General features: G+C 40.2%; 1 protein-coding gene across 2 annotated transcripts in view; it reads left to right on the top strand.

Annotated features, from left to right (window-relative positions):
- Window positions 1-11,559, top strand: part of NUP155 (nucleoporin 155) — a 55,100-nt gene extending 43,541 nt beyond the window's left edge. For both annotated transcript variants that reach the window (XM_067545546.1, XM_067545547.1), the window contains 7 exons: window positions 2,095-2,224; window positions 2,915-3,028; window positions 3,602-3,722; window positions 6,617-6,727; window positions 8,305-8,441; window positions 9,544-9,650; window positions 11,107-11,559. In XM_067545546.1, the coding sequence (XP_067401647.1) occupies window positions 2,095-2,224; window positions 2,915-3,028; window positions 3,602-3,722; window positions 6,617-6,727; window positions 8,305-8,441; window positions 9,544-9,650; window positions 11,107-11,245 (859 nt within the window). In that variant the 3' untranslated portion in view covers window positions 11,246-11,559. The remainder of the gene's footprint in view (window positions 1-2,094; window positions 2,225-2,914; window positions 3,029-3,601; window positions 3,723-6,616; window positions 6,728-8,304; window positions 8,442-9,543; window positions 9,651-11,106) is intronic.
- Window positions 11,560-27,124: the final 15,565 nt, after the last annotated feature.

Genomic DNA, 27,124 nt, shown 5'->3' with positions numbered 1-27,124 from the left:
TACACTTATCTGGCGATTTGGCGGCAGTTGATGGGACTAGCTTGCATAACTCTCGTTGACTACTGTGCTTCTCTTCTGCATAGCGTCTTTACTGCACTGCACCAATGGGAACCGCGTTCTCATCGACGCAGCGCTACGCCACTTGAAGGGGTGGTTTTACTGCATCGACTGCTGGCGACTTCTGGATCTATTGATCGGGTCTTCACTGACAACTCAATCGATCCAGATAGGTCGATCTGATGGTGGCGACTTTGCCACTGTCAGTGTAGACATACCCTATGAGTCAATGAGATATGTTACCTAAAAAGAATGGCTCTGGTTTAGGAATCTTTGTCACATCCTCAGCCGTGAAGAGTGATGCAAAGAATTTATTGAGTGCTCCTTTAGCATCTTGCTCATCCAGTTGCCCCATTAGTTGGTTAGCAGGCTTCCTGCTTCTGATGTACTTAAAAAAAAATTGCTGTTTCTTTTTGAGTCTTTGGCTAGCTGTTCTTCAAATTCTTTCTTCAAATATTAAATGGTACCTTAGTTACATTTTGTATTTTATAATATAGTTTTATATAATAATTGAAGAGTAGCAGAGGGAGGAATGTCTTACAGAGGAGCATGTGTGAAGTGGTTAATTGACCTAGTTACGCTTTTTACTCAGTGTCCGAGCCAGGAGAAGTTAGAATTCCTGATTCCTACACTCCCATTAGTATAATTATTTTGGGAACAATCTTGGGAAAACCCCATTGTGTCAGGGTTACTGGCCTAGTTTATAGGGGGAAGCAGTAGACATGATATATCTTGACTTCACTAAAGCTTTTGACACAGTTCCACATTAGAGAGACAAGATGAATGCATTAATATCTTTTATTGGACCAACTTCTGTTGGTGCGAGAGGTGAGACACGTAGTCCAATAAAAGATATTACCTCACCCATCTTGTCTCTTTAATATCCTGAGAGCGACATGCCTACAACAACACTGCATACAACAGCTCCACATGACATTCTGATAAGCAAACTAGGGAAATGTATTCTAGATGAAATTACGATAAGCTGAGTATTATAATACCCACAACTGGTTGAAACACCATACTCAAAGAGTAGTTATCACTGGTTGCTGTCAGAATGGGAAGGCATATCTAGTGATGTCCCGCAGGAGTCAGTCCAATATTTTCATTAGTGAATTGTCTAGTGAAGTGGAGAGTATGCTTATTAAATTTGCAGATGACACCAACTTGGAAGGTGTTGGAAGCACTTTGCAGGACAGGATTAGAACTCAGAATGACCTTGACAAATTAGAGAATTGGCTTGAAATCAACACGATGAAATTCAATAAAGACAAGTGCAAAGTATTGTGCTTAGGAAGGAAGAATCAAATATGCAACTACAAAATGAGGAATAACTAGCTAGGTGTTAGTACTGCTAAAAAGGATGTGGGGTTTATAGTGGATCAGAAATCGAATGTGTCAACAATGCGATGCCATTGCAAAAAAGGCTAATATTCTGGGCTACATTAACAAAAATGTCATATGTAAGACATTGAAGGTAATAGCCGGAGTACTGTGTCCATTTCTGGTTGCCACACTTTAGGAAAGATATGGATAAATTGAGACATTCTAGAGGAGAACATCAAGAATAGTAAAAGGTTTAGAAACGTGATCCTATGAAAAAAGGTTAAAAAAATTGGGCATGTTTAGTCTTCAGAGAAGAAGATTTAGAGGGGACCTGAAAACACACTTCAAATATGTTAATGGCTGTTATAAAGAGAATGGTGATGAATTGTCCTTCCTTCAGTGGACATGGAGAACATGAAGTAATGTGATTATTATGCAACAAGGGAAATGTATGTTAGATGTTAGGAAAAATTTTCTAATTATAAGGGTTGTTAAGTTCTGGAGTAGGCTTCCAGGGAAGTTGTGGAATCCCCATCACTAGAGGTTTTTGAAAACAGGTTGGAAAAACACCTGTCAGGAATGGTCTAGGTATACATGGTTCTTCCTCAGCACAGGGGCTGGACTAGACCTCTCAAGGTCCCCTCCTGCCCAACATTTCTATGATTCTATAGTCTAGGTATGTGGCTTACAGTTTGAATGTTTCTTTTACAGCACAGAGATTCCACTTCAGCAGCGTCTTGAATATATTGCACGTGCCATTTTGAGTGCCAAGAGTTCAACTGCCATATCATCAATAGCTGCAGATGGCGAATTCCTACATGAACTAGAAGAGAAAATGGAAGTAAGAAAAAAAATGAAAACCATTTCCCTAAGCTATTATTAATTATCATTAATTATTGTTAATTATTAGTCATTTTTGTTTATGGTACTGCCTAAGCACTAACCCAGAGTGGGGGCCTAACTGTGCTAGGCACTGTAGAAACAGAGAGAAGCACAGTCCCTGCCCTGAAGATCTTAAAATCTAATGAAGAAGACAGACAGGTTGGGGGAATGGGATATAGCACACAAGCAGATTGAACTGTATGATGGCAGCAAATGTCATGTCCCATAAATATTTTTTGGGAGGTGAGCTTCGTTAGGAAGGGGATATGTTTAAATGGAAAGAAAAGTAAAGAGAGAGGGGACATTGGAAGGAAAGAGAATGAGGGGTGGGACAGGACAGGGGAGAAGCTAAGATGAAAAATTCATGTTTCTATTAGTATCATTGTTAGCATAGGTCTTTTGTATTATCGGCAACTACAGTACATTTTTTTTCTACTGATGCAAAGTAAACTGTTAAGCCTGAAATGCATTTTTCCCAATAAAAATCAACAGATCCAGATGCACTCACTTTACTAGGGATTATGTCTCTAACATATACTTATGGAATTTCTATATTAAATGTATTAGTATCAATTCTAGGTTTTTCTAAGTTTCCATAGCTTTGGATGAAATGACTGACTCTGGAATTATCTTAATTTTTTAAAACTAGGTTGCTAGGATACAGCTACAAATAGAGGAAACATTACAACGGCAATATTTCCATCATTCTTCAGTACAAGATGCAATTTCCCAGTTGGATTCTGAGTTGATGGACATAACCAAGGTGATTAGAAATAAGTGGATGTTCACCGGACTGCTCAAACTACTTATGCAAAAAGAAAATGCAATATCCCACTCTTATATTTAAGCTCCTCTAATATCTGAAAATGATATATTCCAACAAATTGTTTATCAGCCATTGTCCAGAAAAAGTTACAGTGAATCCAGCTTCATGTTCTCAAAATTTATATATATTTAGGTTTAACCTGTCTAATTTTCTATTTTCATGTTCGATCTCCAATAATTCCCTCTGTCTCTTTGTGTTATCTGCTTATTTATGCTGTGTACAGCTTCTTTGGTTTTAGAGGTTTGAATTGACAAACATTCTAGTTTTTTCCTACCTTGCTTTAAAATTTTGAGATTGTATAGTGATATGCAGCTGACTTGATTCAATACAAATGCTCTTCATGCAATAACTGTCAAAGGCTATTAAAATGCAAGTGTGCTATTCTGGTTTAGTTTCACTTTGTGTATGTTGCATATTAATGAATAAACTGTTCTATTTAATTTCACTCTGATAGTAAATCATGTTGTTTTGTCTTGGCTGAAATATCAAATTCTGTCTCTTTTATTGCAGCTGTATGGTGAATTTGCTGATCCTTTCAAACTCTCGGAGTGTAAGCTTGCAATTATACATTGTGCAGGTCATTCAGACCCTATCTTGGTGCAGACTCTCTGGCAAGAAATAATTGAGAAAGGTAAGTCTTGGCAAACTGGGACTGAAGTGGCTTGGAAATATAGAATATCTGATAATTAAAGCATTTAGTGCCAGTGATCATATGCTGCTGTTAGTATCCTATCCACATGACATGTTAAGTAGATCTTTCAGGAATATTCTGCAGTATACGTCATTGATTGTGAAACCTAAATATTAACTTCAGAGCCTAGGAATTTTGTGAACATTCAAAGGTTTATAATTTAAACAAAAGAATAGTACAGAATGAGGCCCTCATTCTCTGTGTTCATATGGAGCTAATTTTAGGATTGGGTCTTGAGTCTGTTTTTACTGCAGCAGCAGTACATTTTCTTCCAGCCATGGACATGGCGGCTGAATGCTCCTCTCTTCAATCATTCTATAAATTTAGACTAAGATACATTAACAGTGAGTGGAATGCAGCTGTGTGAATTAAACAAAAAGACATGAGTTATAACACAATTATAAATCTATTATTTCTACTATAATAATAAATATGTTAATTTGTTAGTAGCATTATTTACACGATTTTTTTTAAATGGCTTTATTAAATGGTATGTTGAAATTGAACTGTGCTTGGGTTTTTGGAGCCTGCCTATTAATTCAGCAATGTTAACATGTTTGTTTCCAGTGCCTAACGAAATGTAGAAATCAGATATTGTATAAACAAATCTCAGGATGATTTACATGTACCTGTGACTTGAACAAGCCACATTTTGGATGGGCATTTTTTACGGCACATCCTCCCACCCCACTACTTGTCTCACTCCATTGCATTATAGAATCATAGACATGTAGAAATGGAAGGGACTGAGATAGGTTATATAGTCCAGTCCCCTGCATGGAGGCAGGACTAAGAAAATATTATCTAGACCATTCCTAACAGGTATTTTGTCTAACCTGTTCTTAAAAACCTCCAGTGACAAAGATTCCACAACCTCCATATGTAGTTTGTTCCAGTGTTTAACTGTCCTTATAGTTAGTAAGTTATTCCTAATGTCTAATCTAAATCTCCCTTGCTGCAATCTAAGTCCATTGCTTCTTGTCTTATCTTCAGTGGGTAAGGAGAACAATTTATCCTCCTTTTTATAATAACCTTTTGACGTACTTGAAGACTGTTTATAATTTCCCCCTTAGTCTTCTCTTCTCTAGACTAAACAAACCCACATTTTTCAGTCTTTTGTAGTAGGCCATGTTTTGTAGACCTTTACTCATTTTTGTTGTTCTCCTCTGGACTTTCTCCGATTTGTCCACATCTTTCCCGAAGTGTGGTGCCCAGAACTGGACACAATATTCCAGTTGAGGCATTCTCATTGCTGAGTAGAAGAATTACTTGTGTCTTGCTCACAACACTCTTTCTGATACATGCCAGAATGATGTTCATGGGTTTTTTTGTTTGGTTGTTTTTTTTATTACATTGTTGACTCCTGTTTAGTTTGTGATCCACTATAACACCCCCGCCACCCACCCAGATCTGTACTGATTATGTGCAAACGTCTCTCTCCAAGGAGAATCTGGACATAGTGTTCTCTGGAGACAGAAAAGAGTTGCCAAATGGAAAGAAAAGATCCTTCTAGAGGGCAGTGTGTGCTGCTACCCCCTGCTGACCCCAAACCCCTGATCGCCTGCTTGGCAAAGGAGAGCACTTCATACTCCTCTGGTTGCCATTATAAGGGGGCATTTCTAAAAGAGAGAGCTTCAGAAACCCTGCAGACTTTCATCTGAAGGTTTCAGGATAAGGAAATCTTAATCAAAATGTTAAGTAAAGTTATGCTGAGAAAGATTAAAGACTCAAGTGAATTAATGTTTATGAAAGGTTGCCAAATTGACAGCATGGAAACTGAAGTCTTCTGTTTATCCAAAGAAGAGGGAGAGCACTGGTTCTATCAGTGCAGTCTTCCCCACATGGCTCTGCCAGTTTGTCTTAACCTTTAAAGCAGAGGTCCTCAAACTGTGGGGCCCAGCCCCCACAGGGGTGCAGAGAAACGTTCAGGGGGTGGGGAGCGCATGGCAGGGCCCAAGTCAGCCCCCATGGGGGTGGAGAGGGAGCACCACCCAGCCCTCTACTCTACTCTGGTCCGCACCCAACCTGCCGGGCTGTAGCCCCACTCCCAACCTTGGCCCCCATCCCACTTCCAGCCCCAGACCTGCCCCTAGCTGCGGCCTCGGCCCCTGGTTCCCAGTCCTCGACCCCCACACCTGGCCATGGCTCTACTCCCAGTTCCGACTGCAGAGCCGCTTCTGGTCCCACTCTGGGCCCCAGATCCGCACCCACCAGCAGCCCCGGCCTCAGTTCCTGGCCTGGCTACAGCCTCAGCCCCAAGCCCGATTGTGGCCCTGTCCCCAGCTTCCAGGAGGGGGGCGCCACATACAGAGTTTGGAGACCAATGCTCTAAGGTGAACAATAGTTCACTTGCCTTGCCAGTTCAGTCCTTGCCTTTGTACTGGAGACTACCAGGAATGTTGTGTCACCACTTGAGCGATGTGTGCACCTTTCCACTGGTTATTGGATTGCTATAGTTCATTCACAAAAGCTATTGGTTAAGACTTTTTAGGGTAATAAAGCCATTTTGGTCATGTACATTATTAGTGGACTTATGTGAAATTCAAGGGAATACTAATACCTATTCATGTTACATATATGCATTCATATGAAATCTAAAAAGTGTATTTGCATTTCCACATCCATACATTCTGACTTTCCACCAACAATAAATAGAGTTGTGTGTATTCCCTAAGAAAATAAAAGGTCCCAAAGTCAGCGTTATAAAAGACTTGTTTGGAGAGTTAATGGTAAATGCAAGTACAACACTGGTAATAGTTGGGTTCTTTTATTTAATTAGTCTTCATAAACTTTAGATTTAAAAGTAGATTATATGCCTATCTGTTCTCTTTCAGAGTTGAGTGACAGTGTGACTCTGAGCCCAGCTGACAGAATGCAAGCTCTTAGTCTGAAGATGGTATTGCTTGGAAAGATGTATGCTGGCACACCTCGTTATTTTCCTTTAGGTAAGTCATTTAACACAGAGTATTTGGAAAAAAAATAAACATTTTACTGCAGTGGGTTCAAAGGCCTCAAGTACTGCCTAAGTATTGAAATATACATGCCCTATTTAGTGTTTAAACTTTGTATGATGCTAATTAAAAAACAACTACATTTTCCTGCACGTATAAATGTTTTCGCACATGTTAAATAAATGTTAGCTTTACATGCTGCACTCTATACAAGACAGAATTAAAAGAGCTTGGCAAAACAAGTTATTTTGACATTATTGGAAAATTGCCTGTCTTTTTCCCCTGAAAAAGAGAGACAATTGTAAGATTACGTTTCTTAAGAAAACTTTATTTCCTCCACTGCCTGTAATATGTAATCATTGTTTTTATATATTAAATTTTCCCTTGTGGCTGGAACAGTAAAATAAAATTCTCATTGAGATTTGCTATTGCAAAGACTATAGTGGTTGAGGTTGGTGAGTAAGTTGGGGAATTCCTGATGATGGCTTTTAGGGCAGATGGCTAGTTGTTTCTTTTTTGTCCAGGAGCAATAATTTGGACAACGGGGTTGTGGTGCTTGCTTATTAGCACAGTCACTTTGGAAGATGATTGGATAAAGTGGCTAGAACAAGACTAGAGACAAGATTGTAATGGAAAAATCTATATTAGTGATACAGATGTAATTTGGTAATTCGAATGTTCCTAGAACTTAGCTATGATTAATACTTTTCACCCAGAACTGTAGCTAATCTAAGTTCTGAAATGGTCTTATTTTGCTCCATTCAAACAGCAGCTGAAGTTATTTTTGGACAGTTACATAAACCAGACACTGAAAGGTAGAGAGGTGTGTTTCTATTCAAGTACTAAGTATATGCATAGGTGTGTGTTTATTTTATACGGTTGTTAGATTCTTTGTGTCTATCTACTTGCCATTACTATATTTTATATATCTACAGAGGCAACTCCATAAAGTATAATTTAGGGGAATTCTTATGTCCTTTATTAGATTAGGGTCTCTGTTTTCTCCTTTTGAGATGCTCAAATGCCACGGAGAAGAGGGTGTTGTATAAAAACCTGGAAGGATATATGTTACTCTAAGCTTTTTGCAAATACTACAATTTTAAGCTATAGAGAGTTAAACAAGATATGGATATGCTCACATTACAAATAAAACAAACAAGTCTGGCAATCTGATAGTAAGTAGTGTGTTGTGCTGTCACAGGGGAAAATCAGAGTTGGGCTATTGAATTTCCCTGGCCAGCAGCATAGCCTGAAAGTATCACAAGGGCAGTGTGCTAAACCTCTAGTAACATAAGTGTTGTGCTCCTGAATAATACCTCTTCTGATGCTCATAACAGCGTTTTGCTCTGGAAAGCAGCCACATTTTGCATATTTTTTCTGCCTCAGTTTTCCCATTTGTAAATTCTGGGATAATTCTTACCCACTTTGTACAATGCTTTGATCTCCAGCTGAAAGGTTCTATGTAAGAGAAGACATAACTAAACCTGGTATAAATATCTAATATTCATTAATTTTGTTAAACTAATATTAAAGCAAGATGGAACCTGAACATGCAGTTCTTTGTCTTTCAGATTTCTTAGTGCAGTTTCTAGAGCAACAAGTTTGTTCTTTGAATTGGGATGTGGGATTTGTAACATACACTATGCAGGAAATTGGAGTGCCACTATCTAGGCTGCTAGAAGTATACGACCAATTGTTCAAATCACGGGTAAGGATAATATTTGAGCTAAAATTTTATCTTCATCGTTAAATTCTAAAATTTTACATTAAAGTTAAAATTAGATGTATCAGCTATTTTAATAGACTTGTGATTTCAGAATATCTTACTATTTAAAAAAAACAACTCCCTGTTTTGAATTCTAGTAAGTGAGGAAAGCTATTAAACTCTGATGTTCCTGTTACTTCCACTGAAGCTGATCTCCCTCCTATCATAAATAGGATTAAAATAATTAGATTTGATGCAGCATGGACAACAAATCTTGGATTCATGAATCTGATTTTCTTTTTATTTAGGAGTAGTTCATAATAAAATCTTAACTTGTTCTTGGTTAGGTCAACAGAAAGTGATAAATTATTTCATCTTTCTTAGCTTGTTAATTGCCCTGGGTTGTGACTGGCACAAAGAATAAGAATCACTTCCTGCCTTTTTAGTTCATACTTTGTGTTTTTTCTGATTAAAGAACAATCTATGTAGTTCATTTTACCCTGTAACTGGCTCCTGGTGTGGTCTTTTGAGGGATCCCTGCAGCTCCTGACTGGCCCTCCTTAGTTTGCCCCCAGTCAGGGCAGTTTGTGGAGGTAACCTGGTGCAGAGCTGTCACCCCTTTTCTATCTAGACCTTTGTGCCTCCCCTTCCCTCTCTATACTTTATAGTAGGCCTTGTTTCCTCTATTGGCTGCAGCTGTGGGCGACTGTCTCCATGATTGGGAGCTGTGGTCAAGCTGTTTGCCGATAAAAAGGAGAGGCTCTCCGCCTTCTGTCTGTGCTCACTATGGGATTTGTAGACCCTGTTACATTTCCATATCCTGCCAAACTATTCAGTAGTTCAGTGTGTGTTTGGAATTACACAAAGTCTAATATTTACAATACTGTTTCATGATGAATATCATGAATTTTATAATTTCAGTAGTAAAAACCTAACGTAAGTAAATTAACATGGAATTCTCACTCTTTTTATTCTTTTGTTGTAATAAACTTTTAAAATATTACAGAAACACAGTTTTTATGTACTGACATCCTCCACATTTCCATATTGATGAATCAGAATTAACTTGGTACTGCCTACCTAATTTGATGTAATCTTCTTTTAGGACCCATACTGGAATAGAATGAAAAAGCCTTTACACCTTTTGGAATGTATTCATGTATTGTTATTGGGATATGTACAAGACCCCAACAAAGTGCTTAACTTTGAGAGGTAACTATGAACTATAAGCTAGTGTTATACAAAAATTAAAAATATACTCTCAAATTATTTGTTTTGGAAGCTCCAAAGCCTTTTGGGTCACAGATTTTAAAATCCAACTCAAGGTAGAATCACCAAGAGTTGTTATTACTCTTACAGTTGTTCGGAGGTATGTATGGGTTAGGAGTCCAGTTTTAGGTGATAGGGGTTTTAAAATTATTATTATTTTAATTATTATTTTAATATTATTATTATTATTTTAATAATATTATTGTAATTATTAATTATTATATCTGCAAGTTGCAGGGTTATCAACCCTATCCCAAGCGATTATGGTGCTTGTTTTTTTAAAAAGTGAGACAATTTGAAGTAAATATATTTTTAGTTCTTTAAAAATATGGACTCCTTCAAATTATATAAAAAATTGGCTACCTCTTGAAGCTTTATGTTCAAGGATCAGATTCACAGTGATTGTGGCAGATCTTTAGTGGTAATTGGCCCTCTCTGCAAACAACTTTCAACCACATATGGTACTCTTAGAGTATTTTTGGTGTATTTTTTATAAACCTATTTTCAGTTTTATGATTCTCAACTACTGATGGCTCTTAATTGAAATCCATATGTATGTGAAGAATTTACTCAGGTGTGAGGTGAAATCTTGGTGAATATTGCAGTTATGGGGAATTTTGTTATTGACTTCACTGGTGCTAGGGTTTTATGTATAGAGTATGAATTCTTCTATCCTTGGAAATAGTTCTTCTGGAACAGGGTTCAGGCACATAGGCAGGACAGTTGTGGGAAGCTTGCCTTGAATGTGTCCATGCAATGCCCATTCTGAGAAATGAGGACTGTTTTCCAGGACTGACAATCAAGCATCCTTTTACAAGCATAAGATTTCACTTAAATAAATAAAATAAGAAAAGCAAATCTTAATTTTAGTTTTGCCTTCCTGCTACTGAATCATATTCATATCTGATTATTTTCAGTTTTCCCCCTTCCAATTTGTATATGTAAATGTGCTTTTCTTTGCAAGTTTTATATTCATCACAAATTTGTTTTCTAACATGTCGGCATAGATCTGCTGAGGCATCCCTGAGTGAAGGGGTACTTCTGAATTTATTTATTGTTATTTATTAGATATATAATATTATAAATCATTCAAACAAATATTTAACTCCTGAACTGACGAGCTACACATTTTTTTCTTGAATTGCTGTAACAGTTAAAACTCAGGTGAATAGAAATGTATTAAATAAGTTCCCCTGTATGCTTCAGTCACAAACATTAGATTTAAAATATTTGCTTTTCATGTAACTGTGTTAGAAAACTTAGTTAATGGATTTTGTTTTTTATTGTGTATAGATTATTCCATTACTATCTGAAGGAATCCCACTTCCTTTTCTGAGATGAATTTTAATAAACGCAAGCCAAAATGAGTTTTCATGACTTTTTTTTTTCTTCTTTGCAGACGACGATTCACAAATGTATGCTTGGATGCTGTCAGTTGCTACCTTGTTGAACTTCAGTCTATGAGCCCTACGCTAACAGTGCAGACCACTATTGGGAATTTTAAATCACTACAGGCTAAGTTAGAACGGCTTCATTGACTAATATGGTAAAGAACTGATAGTCCAGAGAAAATGAACTGTTAAATGGAAGCTCAGATGTCTGCACTGGAATCTGGAAGAAGAAATGCTCTGAAGGAAATCTGGGAAAATTAAAGCTCCTACTTCAATTGGTTATTTGTGTGTTCTGTGCTCTTACTAATCTACAGTTATTTACAAATAGAATGTATATTTGCCAAATTATGAATTTCTTTTGCTACTACCACATTTTTCTAACAATAGAAAACCTTTTTTATACTGCTGAAATATGATACTTTGTGTAATTGCTCCCTTGAGGATTAAATGTATTTGGAAAACTTTTTTTTCTTTTTTTAACAAAATATAATTTACGTAATGCAGTGGAAGAAGTAGTGGGATACAATATCAAAAGTGATCATACAATTATGTACTTTGTAGCTGCCTGACAAATATGAAAACATGAAGAGAAGATGATTGGCAGGAGGCAAGAAGAGAATTACAAATTGTAAAAAAGTTGCCTAGCTGACCTCAGACCTGGTTAGATCTAGGGTTAGTAACACAATTTTAAAACTGTCTTTATATGTGATCACATATATCATGTGTAACCTTTTGATAAAGTATGTTCCATGCCTAATATTTGCAACAAAAATTGCCACCATAATAGAAATTATGAAAGTATTTCAGAAATGAATGACTTAATTTACTTGAGCTAGATATGGGGGGAAAAAACACTATTAGAAGTCCAGCAAACACACTCACCTTTTTCCTTAGTATAAGTTATGGTTTGTTCAGCTCTTAATTTTTATCTGGAAAACCCACAATTCCAGAAAAACGTAACTGCTAGCCATTTCTACCACATGTACTTTGAATATCAGTCTGTCTACATTGCTAAAAGGGACAAAATCGAAAAATCCTGTATAATTACCTCCTAAGATGAATGTATGTAAGGTATCTCTTATCTTGCCACAGTCATCAAGACCTCTGACCACCTGTAAATCTTTCATTTCTGTTCTATAAACAGATATTAGAGAGACAAGGTGGGTAAGATATCTTTTATTGGACCAACTTCTGTTAGTGAAAGAGCTATATAGAGCTTTGAACTATATAGAGCTCTTTTCAACTTGATGTAGCACAAAAGCTTTTCTCTTTCACCAACAGAAGTTGGTTCAATAAAAGACATTACTGCACTCACCTCATCTAATATCCTGAGACCAACACAGCTACAGCAATACTGCAAACTACAAACAGATTTACATCCATATTAAACATATCCAGTAACATATCTTGAATAAACCATACACTGGAAATCACCTCTGTCCCCAGTCTATGCTGTCAGATCCATCTCCAATTTTATTCTTCCTAGAGGAACTTTTTCATGACTTACTGACCAAAAAGACTTCCTTGGTATTGTACTTTTCCAGGGCTGGATAATCTAGCAGTAGAGCAGTTGGCACACAAATTCTAACTTCCTATCTTTTCCAAAGTAGAAGTCAAGAATTACTGGTTAAGTCACCCATACAAAGGAGAAATACTTCCTAGATACCAATTTATAACCTTTAGATCTTAAATATACTTAATTACTTGGTGATATTTAGCATGCCCCCAAAACTTAACTTATTCAGAGAAGCCCTCAGGACCTTAATGGCCTCAAATCACTCAAGATTCTAATTGCTCTATCCCACCAAAACATGCTGCTCTTCATCCATTAAGTAAACTGGAATAGGTCCAGCCCCCAACTTTAGCTGCAGGTCAAAATACCACTGACATCTTAATTCTGGTTTTTCTCCCAGACTGTACCAACGTGGAAATACTTCTCAAACTGTTTAAATATGTTGATTACTATGTGAACTGAAGAAGTATCGGAAGAGGAAACATCAGCCCAATGGCACTATTCCATTTAAAGTTAATGTTAGTTCCCCTATGCAAAAGAGACAGAAATATCACTTTGCAGATCATGGCAAAGGCATTTTGTATATTTATCCCCTGTTATTTCAATAAATATGTTGTGCAGTTTGTATTTTTTAAATTTTGCAAGAAAATGGGATGACTGTTAGCCGTTACGTTACTCCAGCCTCACTTCCAATCTGGCCATACACTAATATGTAAACTAAGTCTTTTGATTCATTTTGTTTCCACAAACTTAACCCATATTTGTAAACTTAATATTTGTTCAGTAATATGTTATATTGCCCCATGTTAGCTGATCTTGATAGCTGAACTTGATAGGGAACTCCTGACAGCAGGAGTCAACAGACTGAAGGAATTAGTCAGGAAGTCAGGAATGGAGTTCTAATCACAGTTCTGCCACTGACTTGCTGTGTGACACTAAGGAAGTCACTTCATTTATCTTAGTTTCCCCATCTGTGCAATGGGGATAATTTACCAACTTATTGGTAAATTACCAATGAGGGTAACTTACCGGGGGTTGTGAGGTTTAGTTTGTAGAGCGCTTTGAAAATGTAAAGGGCTAAGTATTATTAATATACATGCAGATGGTTAATGTTAAAACTACAGTATAAACTTTAAGTCTTATTTTCCTGGCTTTTGTAACTAATATCTCAGCCTTAATTATAGAAAATGTAATGCAAAAAAAAAATTCTATTGAAAGTCTGAGGGAGGTGGGAATTAGAGAGCAAAGTGAGGAGAAAACTGGCTTCGACAGGAGAGATTCAATTTCTTTGCCAGGCTGACTTTTCCCTCAAAGAGGTCATTTTGCCATTGGGGCATTTGTCTCTGGTTTACCAAGATTTATGCAACTTGTAAATTTAAGCAAAAATATTTTTGACCAAGGCACTCATTCAGCCTTTCCATCATCTTTGTTGGTGCTTGATTTTACATGTGTGCCATAAATCTTTAAAGGAGAATACACAGGTTTCATAAACATAAAATATGCGTAAATGTATTCTGACAAGAACAGATTAGATGTGTGGAAATATCAGGATTGTTGCATTTCATGTTTTATGAAGGTAAAATTAAAGTTTGAGGATTACTGTCATCTGATGTCTTTCCTCTTATGAAGAATCCATCCCAGATGAAGCCTGAAGCTAGAACCTTTCATTCCCCCAAGTGATAGCTCTAATTACTAAAGTAAAGCAGAGTAGTCAATATCCAGTGACATCTGCTGCAAAGCTGCTAACTACTATGAAAGAGAGAGTTAAATCCTCCCCTCCAATCCTGAAACAGAGTTATCCTGCACTCATAATTTGATTCTAGAATGCATTTCTGCATCTATTTAGCTTTGGGTTGACTACTAGGTTTATGATCCAATAGACCAGTGGTTAGTTGAGAATTCATGTTGCAGGCCAAAAATATTGAGCACTGCTCAGCTATAGTTAAGTGTTCTACAATGGGTATTATAAATGTGCAGTATACTTGAGGTTTTACCCCTCTCGTCTAACTATGGGATAGCCTTGAAATGCATTTAAAACTTTTCAAAAAATATTATAGCAAACCTTTCTCCCATTATTCACGTGTCTAAATTGTGGTAAAACATTTTTTCTCTTTCAATAGGAAATACTTGTGTTAACCTGATAACTGATGGAATGTTGGGTATTGAAATTCACATGGCTTATTGGAACTATCTTGACAATTGATGGACATGCGCAATGTCATTTCTGAATGTGGATATCTCCAAATTGTTTTTCTTAAATTAACAATCAAATTTTTCCTCAGTAAGGGCTATTGGTCAAACAGATGTTGAGGTCTAAAAATCTTTTTGAAAATAGAGGTTGACAGTTTCTTTTCTCAGTATATTTTACCAAATTTAGCTTTTTTTTTTTTTTTCACTGAAAGCTTCGGTCTGGAAATACCTTCTGTCTCTAAAATTAACACTAAATGGAAAAAGCTTTCCTTGGCCTTAAATATTATAACATGTGTAGGAATAGGACTTTGGTTAACTGCTAACAAAAAAAATGGTATGAGATTTAGATACTAGACACAAGATTTTTATTTCAGTTACATTGGTATAAATCTGGAGAAATTCTACTGAACCCAGTCAAATTGTCCTGGGTTTACAGCAGTGTAACTGAGTTCAGAATCTGACCCATGATGACCTTATTTTTGGCTCCTGGACTACACTATGTTAAAATGTTCTCTGACTTGGAAGACAATACAAAGGAACAGGCTTTGTTTTTCATGTATGTTGTGATTGTTCCAAAGGGTGCCTTAGAGTAGGAAACAGATGATATGGTATTGACCCTCCTGAGATGGAAAGAAAAACAACAAGAAGCTGGAGTGTGCTCTCTGGAGTATTGCTCAGTTGCCTGCTATTAAGTGCCTGCATCTGGCTTGCTGTTTAAAAAGAAAAATGTAGAAAACTGGCTGATACTATATGGTATATTTTCACAGTGGAAAAGGTAAAAGGACAAACATGGATGACGGGGCTCCTTTGGTTGTGCTGCATAGAACAGATGCATTGTAGAACCTTCACAGCTTTTTTTAACATGTAAAAAAAAAAATTTACAATTTGGACTGAGTTGATTCAAAAAAATAAATTATTTTGCTTGATAGTTTTATACATAATGCCTTGTTTCATTGCAAACATTTAATTTTTTAAATGCTGTTTTTAGAATTTAACACTTCATGGTGAAATGAAAATCTGTGTAAACACCATTTGAAACTAAAAAAAGAGTTTCTAAACTGATGTCCAAAGGAAAGCCAAGAATGTTGTTTTTGGTTTGGTTGTCAGAAAAGCAAGTGGAAGCAAACTGAAATTACATCAACTTCCAATGTTTGTGTCTTGAGCTCAGGGTCTGCCTTGCATGTGGTACATATTTTTTAAAAATACTAAAATTAATATTTAATATCTGGCTGTAATTTGTAGAAAATTAATGGGGAGGAAAATTTATAATTATGCCCCAATGTCTTGACTCACCTAAAGTTGGTGACAGCTGTGAGGTCTGACTATTTTGCAATTGTTAGCCTTCCACTTACAGGGAACATTTTATGTGGCATTATTTTTCTGTGACTTGAACCTGCATGTTTGCTGACTGAAAGTTATTTTCACAATGAGTTTTTTTAAAGCTGTTTTAAGAAAAACTTTTTTCTGTACTTTACTCATTTTGAAGTTAAATGATCTACCAAAGGAAAAAATCTGTATCCTTTTTGGCTCATTTATGGTATACAAAAATAATCCTGAGAGGTTTTTCTTTAATTAAAAAAAATCCACTTATGTTTTAGACATGACATTCCTGATTATTTCTATCCTCCTTGTTTTTGCTAGATGTTGGAAGGTGCAGATGTGTGGATTTTGAGCTTTGTAAAGATTTGTCCTCACATGACGTCAATCCTGATTAACGTCATATGTGGACACTTATTCTGGAATTAAAAGTATCCACCCTGGAGTTAATCAGTAGTAATCAGGTCTGTAGAGAAGCCCTAAATGCCTAATTGAAGGAATGGAAGTGCTGAAATATTATTGTACTATGGTAGATTCTCATGGCTCCAATCAGGGATAAAGATCCCATTGTGCTTAGTACTGTAAAAATATGCTGTAAAAAGACAGATCCTCCTCCAAAGAATTTATATTTTAGGGCCCTTCTAGGACTACTTGTATGCTTAAAGTTAAGCAAGTACATAAGCTAGAACTATAAAAACTAGAACAATATAAAATTAACATGGCTCATATGGTCTCAAAATGTAATTGTAAAAGGGGGAATCTTTATCAAGTGGAAGTGTTTTCCGGGGGGGCCTGCACTATTCAACATTTTTATTAATGACATGGAAAAAAACATAAAATCCCTTCTAAAGTTTACAGATGACCCTAAAATTGGGGAATAATAATAACGAAGAGGACACATCACTGACCCAGAGTGATCTGGATCACTTGGTAAACTGGATGTACAAACAATATGCATTTTAATACAGTTTAATGTAAATGTATACATCTAGGAACAAAGAATGTAGGCCATACTTACAGGATGGGCACTCTATTCTGGGAAGCAGTGATTGAAAGATTTTGGGGACATGGTGGCTAATCAGCTGAATGTGAGTTCTTAGTGTCATGCTATAGCCCAAAGAGCTAATGCAATCCTGGGATGCAGAACAGGAATCTTGAGTTAAATGCAAATTAATTAGAGCAGTGGTTTTTAACGCTTTTTTCCTAACAAAATTTCTAATGGAGGTGCAGACCCCTTTGGAAATTCAACCTGAGGGTCCACGGATCCGTACCATAAAAGTCTTAGACTGAAAACTGACTGAACAGAATTCAACTATAAATGTTGCATGTGCTTGGTACAACCTTTGACGTAGTGTGAGAAAGGGTGGTAAACTGGAGGGGCTTCTATGGTAATGACATAATTTCCAGGTTTGACCTGTAGGTGGGGATATTCACATACTTTTGATTGATCAGAAAAGTGGAATGCCTTTTCTGGGATCTGAAACTTTATTCATAGTCACCTTTTGTGGACCCCTTAGATGTAGTCTGCGGGCCCCCACGAGTCCATGGACCACAGGTTGAAAACCACTAAAACAGAGGATCTCAAACTTAATTGTCTCTGTATGTCACTGCATATAGCAGGGGTTGCTTACATTCTTCCATTCCACCCCACACCTATGCTTCCATGTTAAATTAATATTCTAATGATGAATGTAATATTATGATGTCAGGATATTCTTGTGCTGATAGAGGGGTTGGGCTGAATGTTATTCTTGGAATAATAATCATAATGTAAAATACCAACATTGGCTTGTTTAAAATGTTTATCACTGAAAGCACTAAACCAAGATGCCAAATGACGTGCAAGCAAAGTAAGACAAAACAGACTGCAGCTGTTACTGGCTAATCAGTTCCTCAAGAAGTGCTACAATTAAGTTAGTGCACATAGTGGCATCTTTGAAAGAAGAATTTTCCTGATTCGGAATCTTAGTGGTAGTCGTGTGATCCTATTCTTCAAATTCATGCAGAGAATAAGGAAAAATATAGCAGCAACAGCAACTGAGAAATGTTTGAGATACTGAGAGCCAAATTCAGTCCTGATATAACTCTACTGACAGTTGTTACATCCTCAGTTATTTCCATTGCCATATTGTACTCCACTATATTTACAATTTATTAATTTTCTAGATTAGTGCATGTTGAGAGATGTTTCAAATGAAAAACGTATGCATGTAAATAAACTGGAAAATCAAATCATCAGTACTAATCAACCTGCATGCAGGCTGACAATACATTTATGATTGAATACTATTCAATATTCTTCTTGTAACTGAGGTCACTAATTTAAAAGTGGGAAAAGTTAACTTTGCACTATTTCATTGTTCAAAGTAACAATGTTAGACTTTATGTGGGGTGATACTGAATTACATTTTTAAACGTTACATGGCATAATTTTGGATTGCAATACTTTATAAATACATACAGGCTGTAAGTTCCTGTACCTCTGTTGCAAAATAGTGACATTTTACTTTAATACTGAAGGCCAGTGGTTCTCAACGAGGGGTATCCTGCAGGCATGCGTACTTCAAGTCATCTAGATTCTTGCCTAGTTTTACAACAGGCTACATAAAAAGCACTAGCAAAATCAGTACAAATTACAATTTCACACGGACAGAATAAGTAAGCAATTTTTCTGTGCTGTGACACTTGTATTTTTATGTCTGATTTTGTAAGCAAGCAGTTTTTAACTAAGGTGAAACTTGAAGGTACGCAAGACAAAGTAGACCCCTGAGCCGGGTACAATAGTCTGCAAATGTTGAGAACCACTGCTGTAGCCAGCCATAGTGGAGGGAAAGAGAGCACTATTTTGTGCAATATTTCCAAACGCTAACCTTTCACCTTAGAGGATTTCCTGCTCCATTAATATGCTGTAGATAAGCTTCCTTCTCTTATCTAAAAATATAGTATGCCCCAAGATTTAATCAGCTGTAGCTGAGCCATGATACAAAAAGGAACAAGCAGAGTGAGGGTAGCTTTCTGAATTGTTACATCTCATTCTTGTTCATGTTGCCAACAAGAGGAAGATTCGGGAAAGAGTGGGCCCCTTAAAGAATGAGGGGGGCGACCTAGTGACGGAGGATGTGGAGAAAGCTGAGGTACTCAATGCCTTTTTTGCCTCTGTCTTCACAGACAGGATCAGCTCCCAGACTGCTGTACTGGGTGGCACAGAATGGGAAGGAGGCAAACATCCCACAGTGCTGAAGGAACGGGTCCAAGACTATTTAGAAGGATTGGACATACACAAGTCCATGGGGCCGGATGCAATGCACCCGAGGGTGCTGAGGGAGTTGGCTGAGGTGATTTCAGAGCCGTTGGCTATTATCTTTCAAAGCTCGTGGCAACAGGGGGAGGTCCCTGAGGACTGGAAAAAAGCAAATATAGTGCCCATCTTCAAAAAAGGGAGGAAAGAGGATCCAGGGAACTACAGACCGGTCAGCCTCACCTCAATCCCTGGAAAAATCATGGAGCAGGTCCTTAAGGAATCCATTTTAAGGCACTTGGAGGAGAGGAAGGTGATCAGGAACAGTCAACACGGATTCACTAAGGGAAAGTCATGCCTGACCAACCTGATTGCTTTCTATGATGAGGTGACTGGCTCTGTGGATGTAGGGAAGGCGGTGGATGTGATATACCTTGACTTTAGCAAAGCTTTTGATACTGTCTCGCACAGTATTCTTATCAGCAAGTTAAAGAAGTATGGGTTGGATGAATGGACTATAAAATGGATAGAGAACTGGCTAGAGCATAGGGCTCAACGTGTAGTGATCAATGGCTCCATGTCTAGCTGGCAACCGGTCACAAGTGGAGTTCCCCAGGGGTCTGTCCTGGGGCCGGTTTTGTTCAACATCTTTATTAATGATCTGGAGGATGGGGTAGATTGCACCCTCAGCAAGTTTGCGGACGACACTAAGCTGGGGGGAGTGGTAGATACCCTGGAGGGTAGGGATAGGATACAGAGTGACCTAAACAAACTGGAGGATTGGGCCAAAAGAAATCTAATGAGGTTCAACAAGGACAAGTGCAGAGTCCTCCACTTAGGAAGGAAGAATCCCATGCACAGCTATAGACTGGGGACCGACGAGCTGGGCAGCAGCTCTGCAGAAAAGGACCTGGGGGTAACGGTGGATAAAAAGCTGGATATGAGTCAGCAGTGTGCCCTGGTTGTCAAGAAGGCTAATGGAATATTGGGCTGCATTAGGAGGGGCATTGCCAGCAGGTCACGGGAAGTGATTATTCCCCTCTATTCGGCATTGGTGAGGCCGCATTTAGAATACTGTGTCCAGTTTTGGGCCCCCCACTACAAAAAAGATGTGGACAATTTGGAGAGAGTGCAGCGGAGGGCAACCAAAATGATTAGGGGGCTGGAGCACAGGACTTATGAGGAGAGGCTGAGGGAACTGGGCTTGTTTAGTCTGCAAAAGAGAAGAGTGAGGGGGGATTTGATAGCGGCTTTTAACTACCTGAAAGGGGGTTCCAGGGAGGATGGGGCTAGGCTGTTCTCGGTGGTGGCAGATGACAGAACAAGGAGCAACGGTCTCAAGTTGCAGGGCGAGAGGTCTAGGTTGGACATTAGGAAAAAGTTTTTTACTAGGAGGGTGGTGAAGCATTGGAATGGGTTACCTAGGGAGGTGGTGGAATCTCCATCCTTACAGGTTTTTAAGCTGAGGCTTGACAAAGGCCTGGTTGGGATGATATAGCTGAGGTTAGTCCTGCTTTGAGCAGGGGGTTGGACTAGATGACCTCCTGAGGTCCCTTCCAACTCTAATATTCTATGATTCTATGATTCTGTTATACTATTGACTATAGCTTTAAAAATACAGTAACTGAAACACGAAAACTGCTTGATTTATTTTTCTTTTAAACCTGTTACTCCGGACGCAGCCCAAAACGCTTGCAGAGAGGCTGGGGTAAATGCAAGTCTGCTTTTCAGGCACACTAGCCCCTGTGATATGAAAAGTAGGGCTGCGGCTGCAGCGCGGGGCTCATATAGGAGGAGCTGGCGGTTGCGTGTTTTGCGCGTTTGTTTGCATAGCTTAACGTCTCCCGCTGAGGGGAAGGACGCCGGGGCGGCTGCAGCGCGGCGCTACGTGGAGACTGGGTGCCTGCTCTCGCGCCTGGATGTTAGCCTGGGGCCCCGATTTCTCAGCACAGCGGCCCCTGAGCGAGCACGTCCAGCTAGGGGAGGGCGGCACTAGTACAGCAGCAGCGGGAGAGACCCGGGGAGGAGACGCTGGTTGGAGTGGAGTCGTCGCGAGGGGCAGCAGCCTCGGCTCGGACTAGCTCTGACGCGGGGCCCGACAGGCGCCAAGGGAGGGGTTCGGAGCGAGCCGAACGCTCCAGTCCAGTCCAGTCCCCGGTGCTCATCCTCCTCCCCGCGCGCCTGCGGCTGCGCACTTCGCTCTTGGCTCAGCCTCAGCCGCAGCCTCGGCCCCGCTCGCGCTTGGTCGGTTGAGTCCAGCCGGCGGCTGCGGCGGCAGAAACCGGGGTTCGGGCGCTGGTGCAGCCGAGGCCGGGCCCGTAGCGCAGCCGCTGTGCGGAGCAGAGGCGTGGTGAGTGTCGGAGCCGGGCGGGCCCCGCCGGGCAGCGCTCTGCTGGCTCCGCGCGGAGGGGCGGCGGTGGGGACTCGGGCCGAGGGTGCGCGGCTCGCTCTGTGCTGGCAGCGGCCGGACAGGCGCCCTGCCCCCGGGACCGCAGGACACCCCCGCGCGTCTCTAATGAGACAAAGCCCGCGAGGGCCCTCGAGCATCGATGCAGGGGGGAGGCGGGAAGGAGTACCAGGGGGCGAGGGGCGGGAAGGGGGCGAGGGGCCCTTGGTTCAGGGGCGGGATGGGGCGGGGCTCTTGGTGCAGGGTGGGTCGCTGGGAGAGGTTCTGGGGGTGACCTTTCATCCTCAACTGTGTCCCTCTGCCGTGGTGGAAGGGAGATACCATGTCCCTTAATGTGACCTTTCATCTTGAACCTTGCATCCCCTCATATTCAGCATCATAATGCACCACCCTCCTCCTTTCCCCCATGCTTTTGAGGTGGAGGTAGCTGGGCCTGGCACATAATGTGTCCTTTCTCCATCCTCTACCTCAGCTTGGAGGCAGGTGTGGTATGCACCCCTAACATTGATGTAAGGGTAGCTGGACCCAGCTTGTGTCATGCTCATATCTTGGATGTAGGATGTGGGGTGCTTCCTTGAACAGTGCATCCTCCTCCACCTTCTGTACAGAAGTATTGAGGTGATGGAACTCATTGGAATTAATAATATTTTGAATTATGAATATTAATATTGGAGACCACCAAACTAATTTAACCATGAATTCCTTTATTAGGGCCAAAAGTCAAATGGTATTTTATACAATTGCTCTAAAATCCTAAAGAATAAGCAGTTACTAGATCCAATACAGTAACAAAATATTCATAACCATGTGATCAGTATATTGCAAATAGGTCAAACCTAAGGGGTAAACTGTCTCATTCTGGTGTGTGCCAGCATGATCAGGTAGAGTCTGACAAAGAATTTTCATATTCATTACTCTTTTCGTACCCTTCACCAAACAAATGATGACACTGCAAATTACTAACAAATCAAAAACCAATTTGGGCAGTTCACTTTTATTTCTGGTTTTAATCCGGATAAGATTTACAACCTCCTTTCTCACCGAGGTCTTTCTCCTTATCTTTTCCCATACTTCTTGCTGACCAACAGTTTTTCTGTTTCAGATGCCCTAATTTTGAGGTAATACTGGTATGTGAGGTGGGAAAGTCTATGTTGGCTGCTTCTAAGACAGATTCTCTTTGTCTTATTTAAAACCATTTGCAGTCACCCCATCCTTCAGAGGCCTTTTTTAGAAACTTCCTTTTGTCGTTAGTTACTCTTTGAACCAGACAGCCTCCCTACTTCATTCCTTCTGGGTTTATAACTCATTATTCTCAAGGTAAAAACAAGGGGAGTCCTGTAGCACTAACAAATTTGTAGACTAACAAATTTAAGTTCTACAGGCATAAGCTTTCGTGGGCTGTAACCCACTTCGTCAGATGCAAGAAATAGAAATCAGATGGGGCTATATATATATATATATACACATCTAAGGGTAAGGAACAACAATGGGGAAGTTAGGTATAAGCAAAGTCCATTCAGTTACAGTAGTTGAGGCCTATTCACAACCATTGATTAGGAGGTGAGAATGTATAGTGTGCTACCTTGAACACTATTTCTCTCCTGCCTTCACTATATGAGCATACATGATAGATCCCACTGTCTTCAAACCATACCATCCCACCTCAAACCATATGAACACTCACATTCAATATGATGAGCAGAGACAAAGGATCCCAGCATTCAACATACTGTTTCAAACTATATCCATTACTGACTCAGCTAGCTGTCAACTGTAGTAGACACTTATACACTTATGTTAACTGTCAACAAAGATTTACACTCTGCTGTCATGGGTTACATATTTCCCATGTCTGGATATGCTCATCCCAAGTGTTTGAAATCTATTGGAGTCCAAACCTCATAACGGTGTGCCCCTATTTTAATGACCCCCCCTTTGAATCATTGTCAGAGTTTGATTATGGGGCCGTTAGTGATCAAACCATGATCCTCTACAGTTTGAGCTAGAAGAGGGGCTATTAGAGCGGAATAAAGATGCAACTAATCATTAATTGGAGATGTGGCTCCACACGGACATATTGTGTTGATGTGAGCAGCCTATAGAAGGGATAGGCTTCTGCATGTAATTCTTCATCTGAGCAGCTCCGTTGGTAATATAGATCAAAGCATTATGTAGTGGGATAGGTTGTTTCAGAGGGCTGTGTCACTATTAAAGATGAAGCTGCATTGTGGAACGAGGAGTGCCTCATACTGGACTCTGTGATAGATTAATAATGAACTGTGTTAGAGGTCTGTTTCTCAATACAAATACACATCTTTTTGATTTTGAGCTGTTTAGATTCACTCCTATGCTATTTAATTTTATACAGTGCTGTTGCCTGTCATATCATTTGCTATCTATATTCCTTTCTTCCCAGTTTCCACCTTTACTTGCATGTGCTGCATTCATTTCTTTACATTCATTACATTACTTCATTTCAATGGGTATTGTGTAGAACCATAAAATGTCAGAGAGTTTGAGCAATCGTATTGTACAATCATGGTAATTTTGGTACAGATGAGCTCTCTATTGAAACCTACTATTCTTCGAGTAGTGTCCGTATGTGTGTCTGCTCCCCTGTGCTGCTGGTTGGAGATTTTTCATAGCAGTCCATACCACCCACGTATGCGCTGCTCCCCACCAGCCACGAGGCTAGCAGTGAGCGCGGGTAAGGATTTCCTCAGTTCCTTATCAACCGCCCCCTGGCTAAAGACGGAGCTAATAGCTGTCCTTTTGCGGATCATTAATTCTTTTATAATTGCTAATTTTAACTTCTCCGAAGCTCCTCTTTTCTTTCTTATATGTTTGCATTTACTTTGGCCATGCCTAAAAAAAGAACAACAAGAAACAACAAAGAACAGAAAGGGACTCTGTCCTCCACACCCCTGTGTGGGGGGGACCCTCCCGGACATGGATATGCCCAGCGCTCCTGACTTCAAGAAGTACCTCAGTTGAAAGGAATTGATCCTGGTCACTGATGGACACTCACAGTGCATTCACTACTTGGGAGAGAAACGCATTCCACAGAACTATGGATTGTGTCAGCAATGTGAAGTCCAGGTCGAGGAAAGATATGCAGTCAGCCATTCAACCTCTGGAGCCCTGGTGAGAACCCTCTCCACAACTCTCCACTTCGAGGGAAGACTAATCTAGGCAGACACCTGTAAGCCACTCATGAAAGGCCTCTAAGAAAAGGGCAATGAGTCCCTAATCGAGCATGCCCCAATCGAGCCGAAAACAGTCCCCATCTCAATCAATGACATTGGTACTGACAACACCTAGACTGGCTAAATCAGGTACCCAGGGCATCCGCGGTATCAAACCAACAAAACAAGTCGGACGGCCTAAAGGCCCAATGGGCACAGGCAAAGAAGATTCGATACTGCAGGGATATGAAAAGCAAAGAAGATCCTCCCTGGGGAAGTCTCCATTGCTATGGTCATCAACATTGGTACTGCTGACAACGTGCCAGGCACTGACAGACCACATTACCAAGTCCACATCTCTGACTCTGTCAGTACAAGCCTCATGGCACCAACAGCCTGTGCTAGTACCATCGCCTCTTGCACCACCTGACTTCCAGTGTGCGATGGACCTTTCAGTGTCGGATGCACCGGACTCTCCATTGCCCAGTACTGGGACCCCAGTACTAAGCCCACCTGGCATCTGAGGCTTACCAACAGACTCATTCTGTGCACCGCCAATGTCATCAATAGAGTCAAGAAGTGAGCAAGAGGACATGATCTCTCACTGCTCATCATGTTTGTCATACGGTGCCCAGTTCCACAAAGAAAATACCACCTCTCTGACCACCTTCTTGGTTTGGACAGCTGTGGTTCCAACCACCAGACGTTTCCAGGGCAGTGGCCATATTGGAACTCCTAGCAGTCCAAAAGGCAACAGGCCTCATTGGCCCCTAGTGGAGCTTTCCACCAGTAAAGGAAATATCCTCCTTCAACTTCTGCCTCTAGGTCCTCTGAACCCCCTGAAGAAGTAAGGGAAGAACTGATGTGGGCGAACCAGAGGAAGAGATCATTCCTCAGACTCAACTGTCAGCACCATCACCAGATGAGACAGTCATGCCCCCTCTGCCTTTTATGGCAGACAACTTTAAAACCTCTCAGGACTTGGCACAGAGGGTGGCAGAGACTCTACAAATATCTCTGCAAGAAGTGACTGTCGCATCATAAACCGGTGGACATTTTACACTCCACCACAGCAGTGAAGCTCACCGTCCCAATTAATGAGGCTTTATTGGATCCCGCCAAACAACATGGCAGACCCCTGCATCCATCCCTCTAACATGAAAGAGGGTGGACAAGAAATATGTTCCTGCAGAGGGCACAGAATTCCTCTTTTCCCATCCGTCCCCCAATTCAATTATTGTGGACGTGGTAAATTCCAAGGAATGACAACACCACTTCAGGTCCACCCCCTACGATTGGGACTGCAAACGACTAGACTTATTCATCAGCCATGCTCCAGTTCAGAGTGGCAAATTATTAAGCCTTATGGGCAAAATACGTTTAACAGAACTATGCAAAATTAAACACTTTTATTGAATGGCTTCCCGACTCCCAAGAAGAACTATTTAAGGTGCTAGTTAATGAGGGCCAACTGGTGACGAAGACGTCCCTGCATTCGTCTCTGGATGCAGCCGACATGGTGGCTTGTTACATTTCAACTGCAGTGGTCATGAGGCAGGCCTCATGGCTTCATCTTTCTGGCTTCCCCAAGGAGGTGCAAGCGACAGTGGAAGACTTCACGTTCAAAGAAGCGACTCTGTTCGCTGAAAAGATGGACTCCTCCCTCCATACTTTAAAGGATTTGAGCCACATTCAGGTTCTTGGGTATATACATGCCTTGGTACAAAAGTAAATACAACCCCCAGTCATTATTCAAACCCCGGTCACAATACTTATATCCATCTCAGTACCCATCTCAATACACAAAAAGGCTATATGAGCCACAGAGAAAGAAACGCAGGTTCCCCAGATATAAGACGTCAGAATCTCAAGAAGCTTCTTCTCAAGTCTGGTCTATACTGCCGCTGGCGGTTGGCAGGAAATACGCAAGCTAAAGTATGTAGCTAGCATATCTCCTGTCGACTTACTTAGCCATACCGCAGCATCTTCATTGCGCTACATCGATGGGAGATTCCCTCCAGTCTATGCAGCCTAACTCCTTTCGGGAAGGTGGATTAATCGCATTGACCAGAGAGTACTTCTGGGATTGATTGAGTGGGTCTTCACAGCCCACTCAATTGATCCTGCTGCATCGATCCCCACAGGGCCGGCACTGTAGACATACCCTCAGCTGTCT

This window comes from Emydura macquarii, unplaced genomic scaffold (assembly GCF_026122565.2).
Source record: "Emydura macquarii macquarii isolate MOO-44397 ecotype Brisbane River unplaced genomic scaffold, CSIRO-AGI_Emac_v2 contig_1045, whole genome shotgun sequence".
Classification (NCBI taxonomy): Eukaryota; Metazoa; Chordata; order Testudines; family Chelidae; genus Emydura; species Emydura macquarii.
The sequence above is the reverse complement of the archived record's forward strand: the minus strand, read 5'-3'. Positions and strand labels throughout refer to the sequence as shown.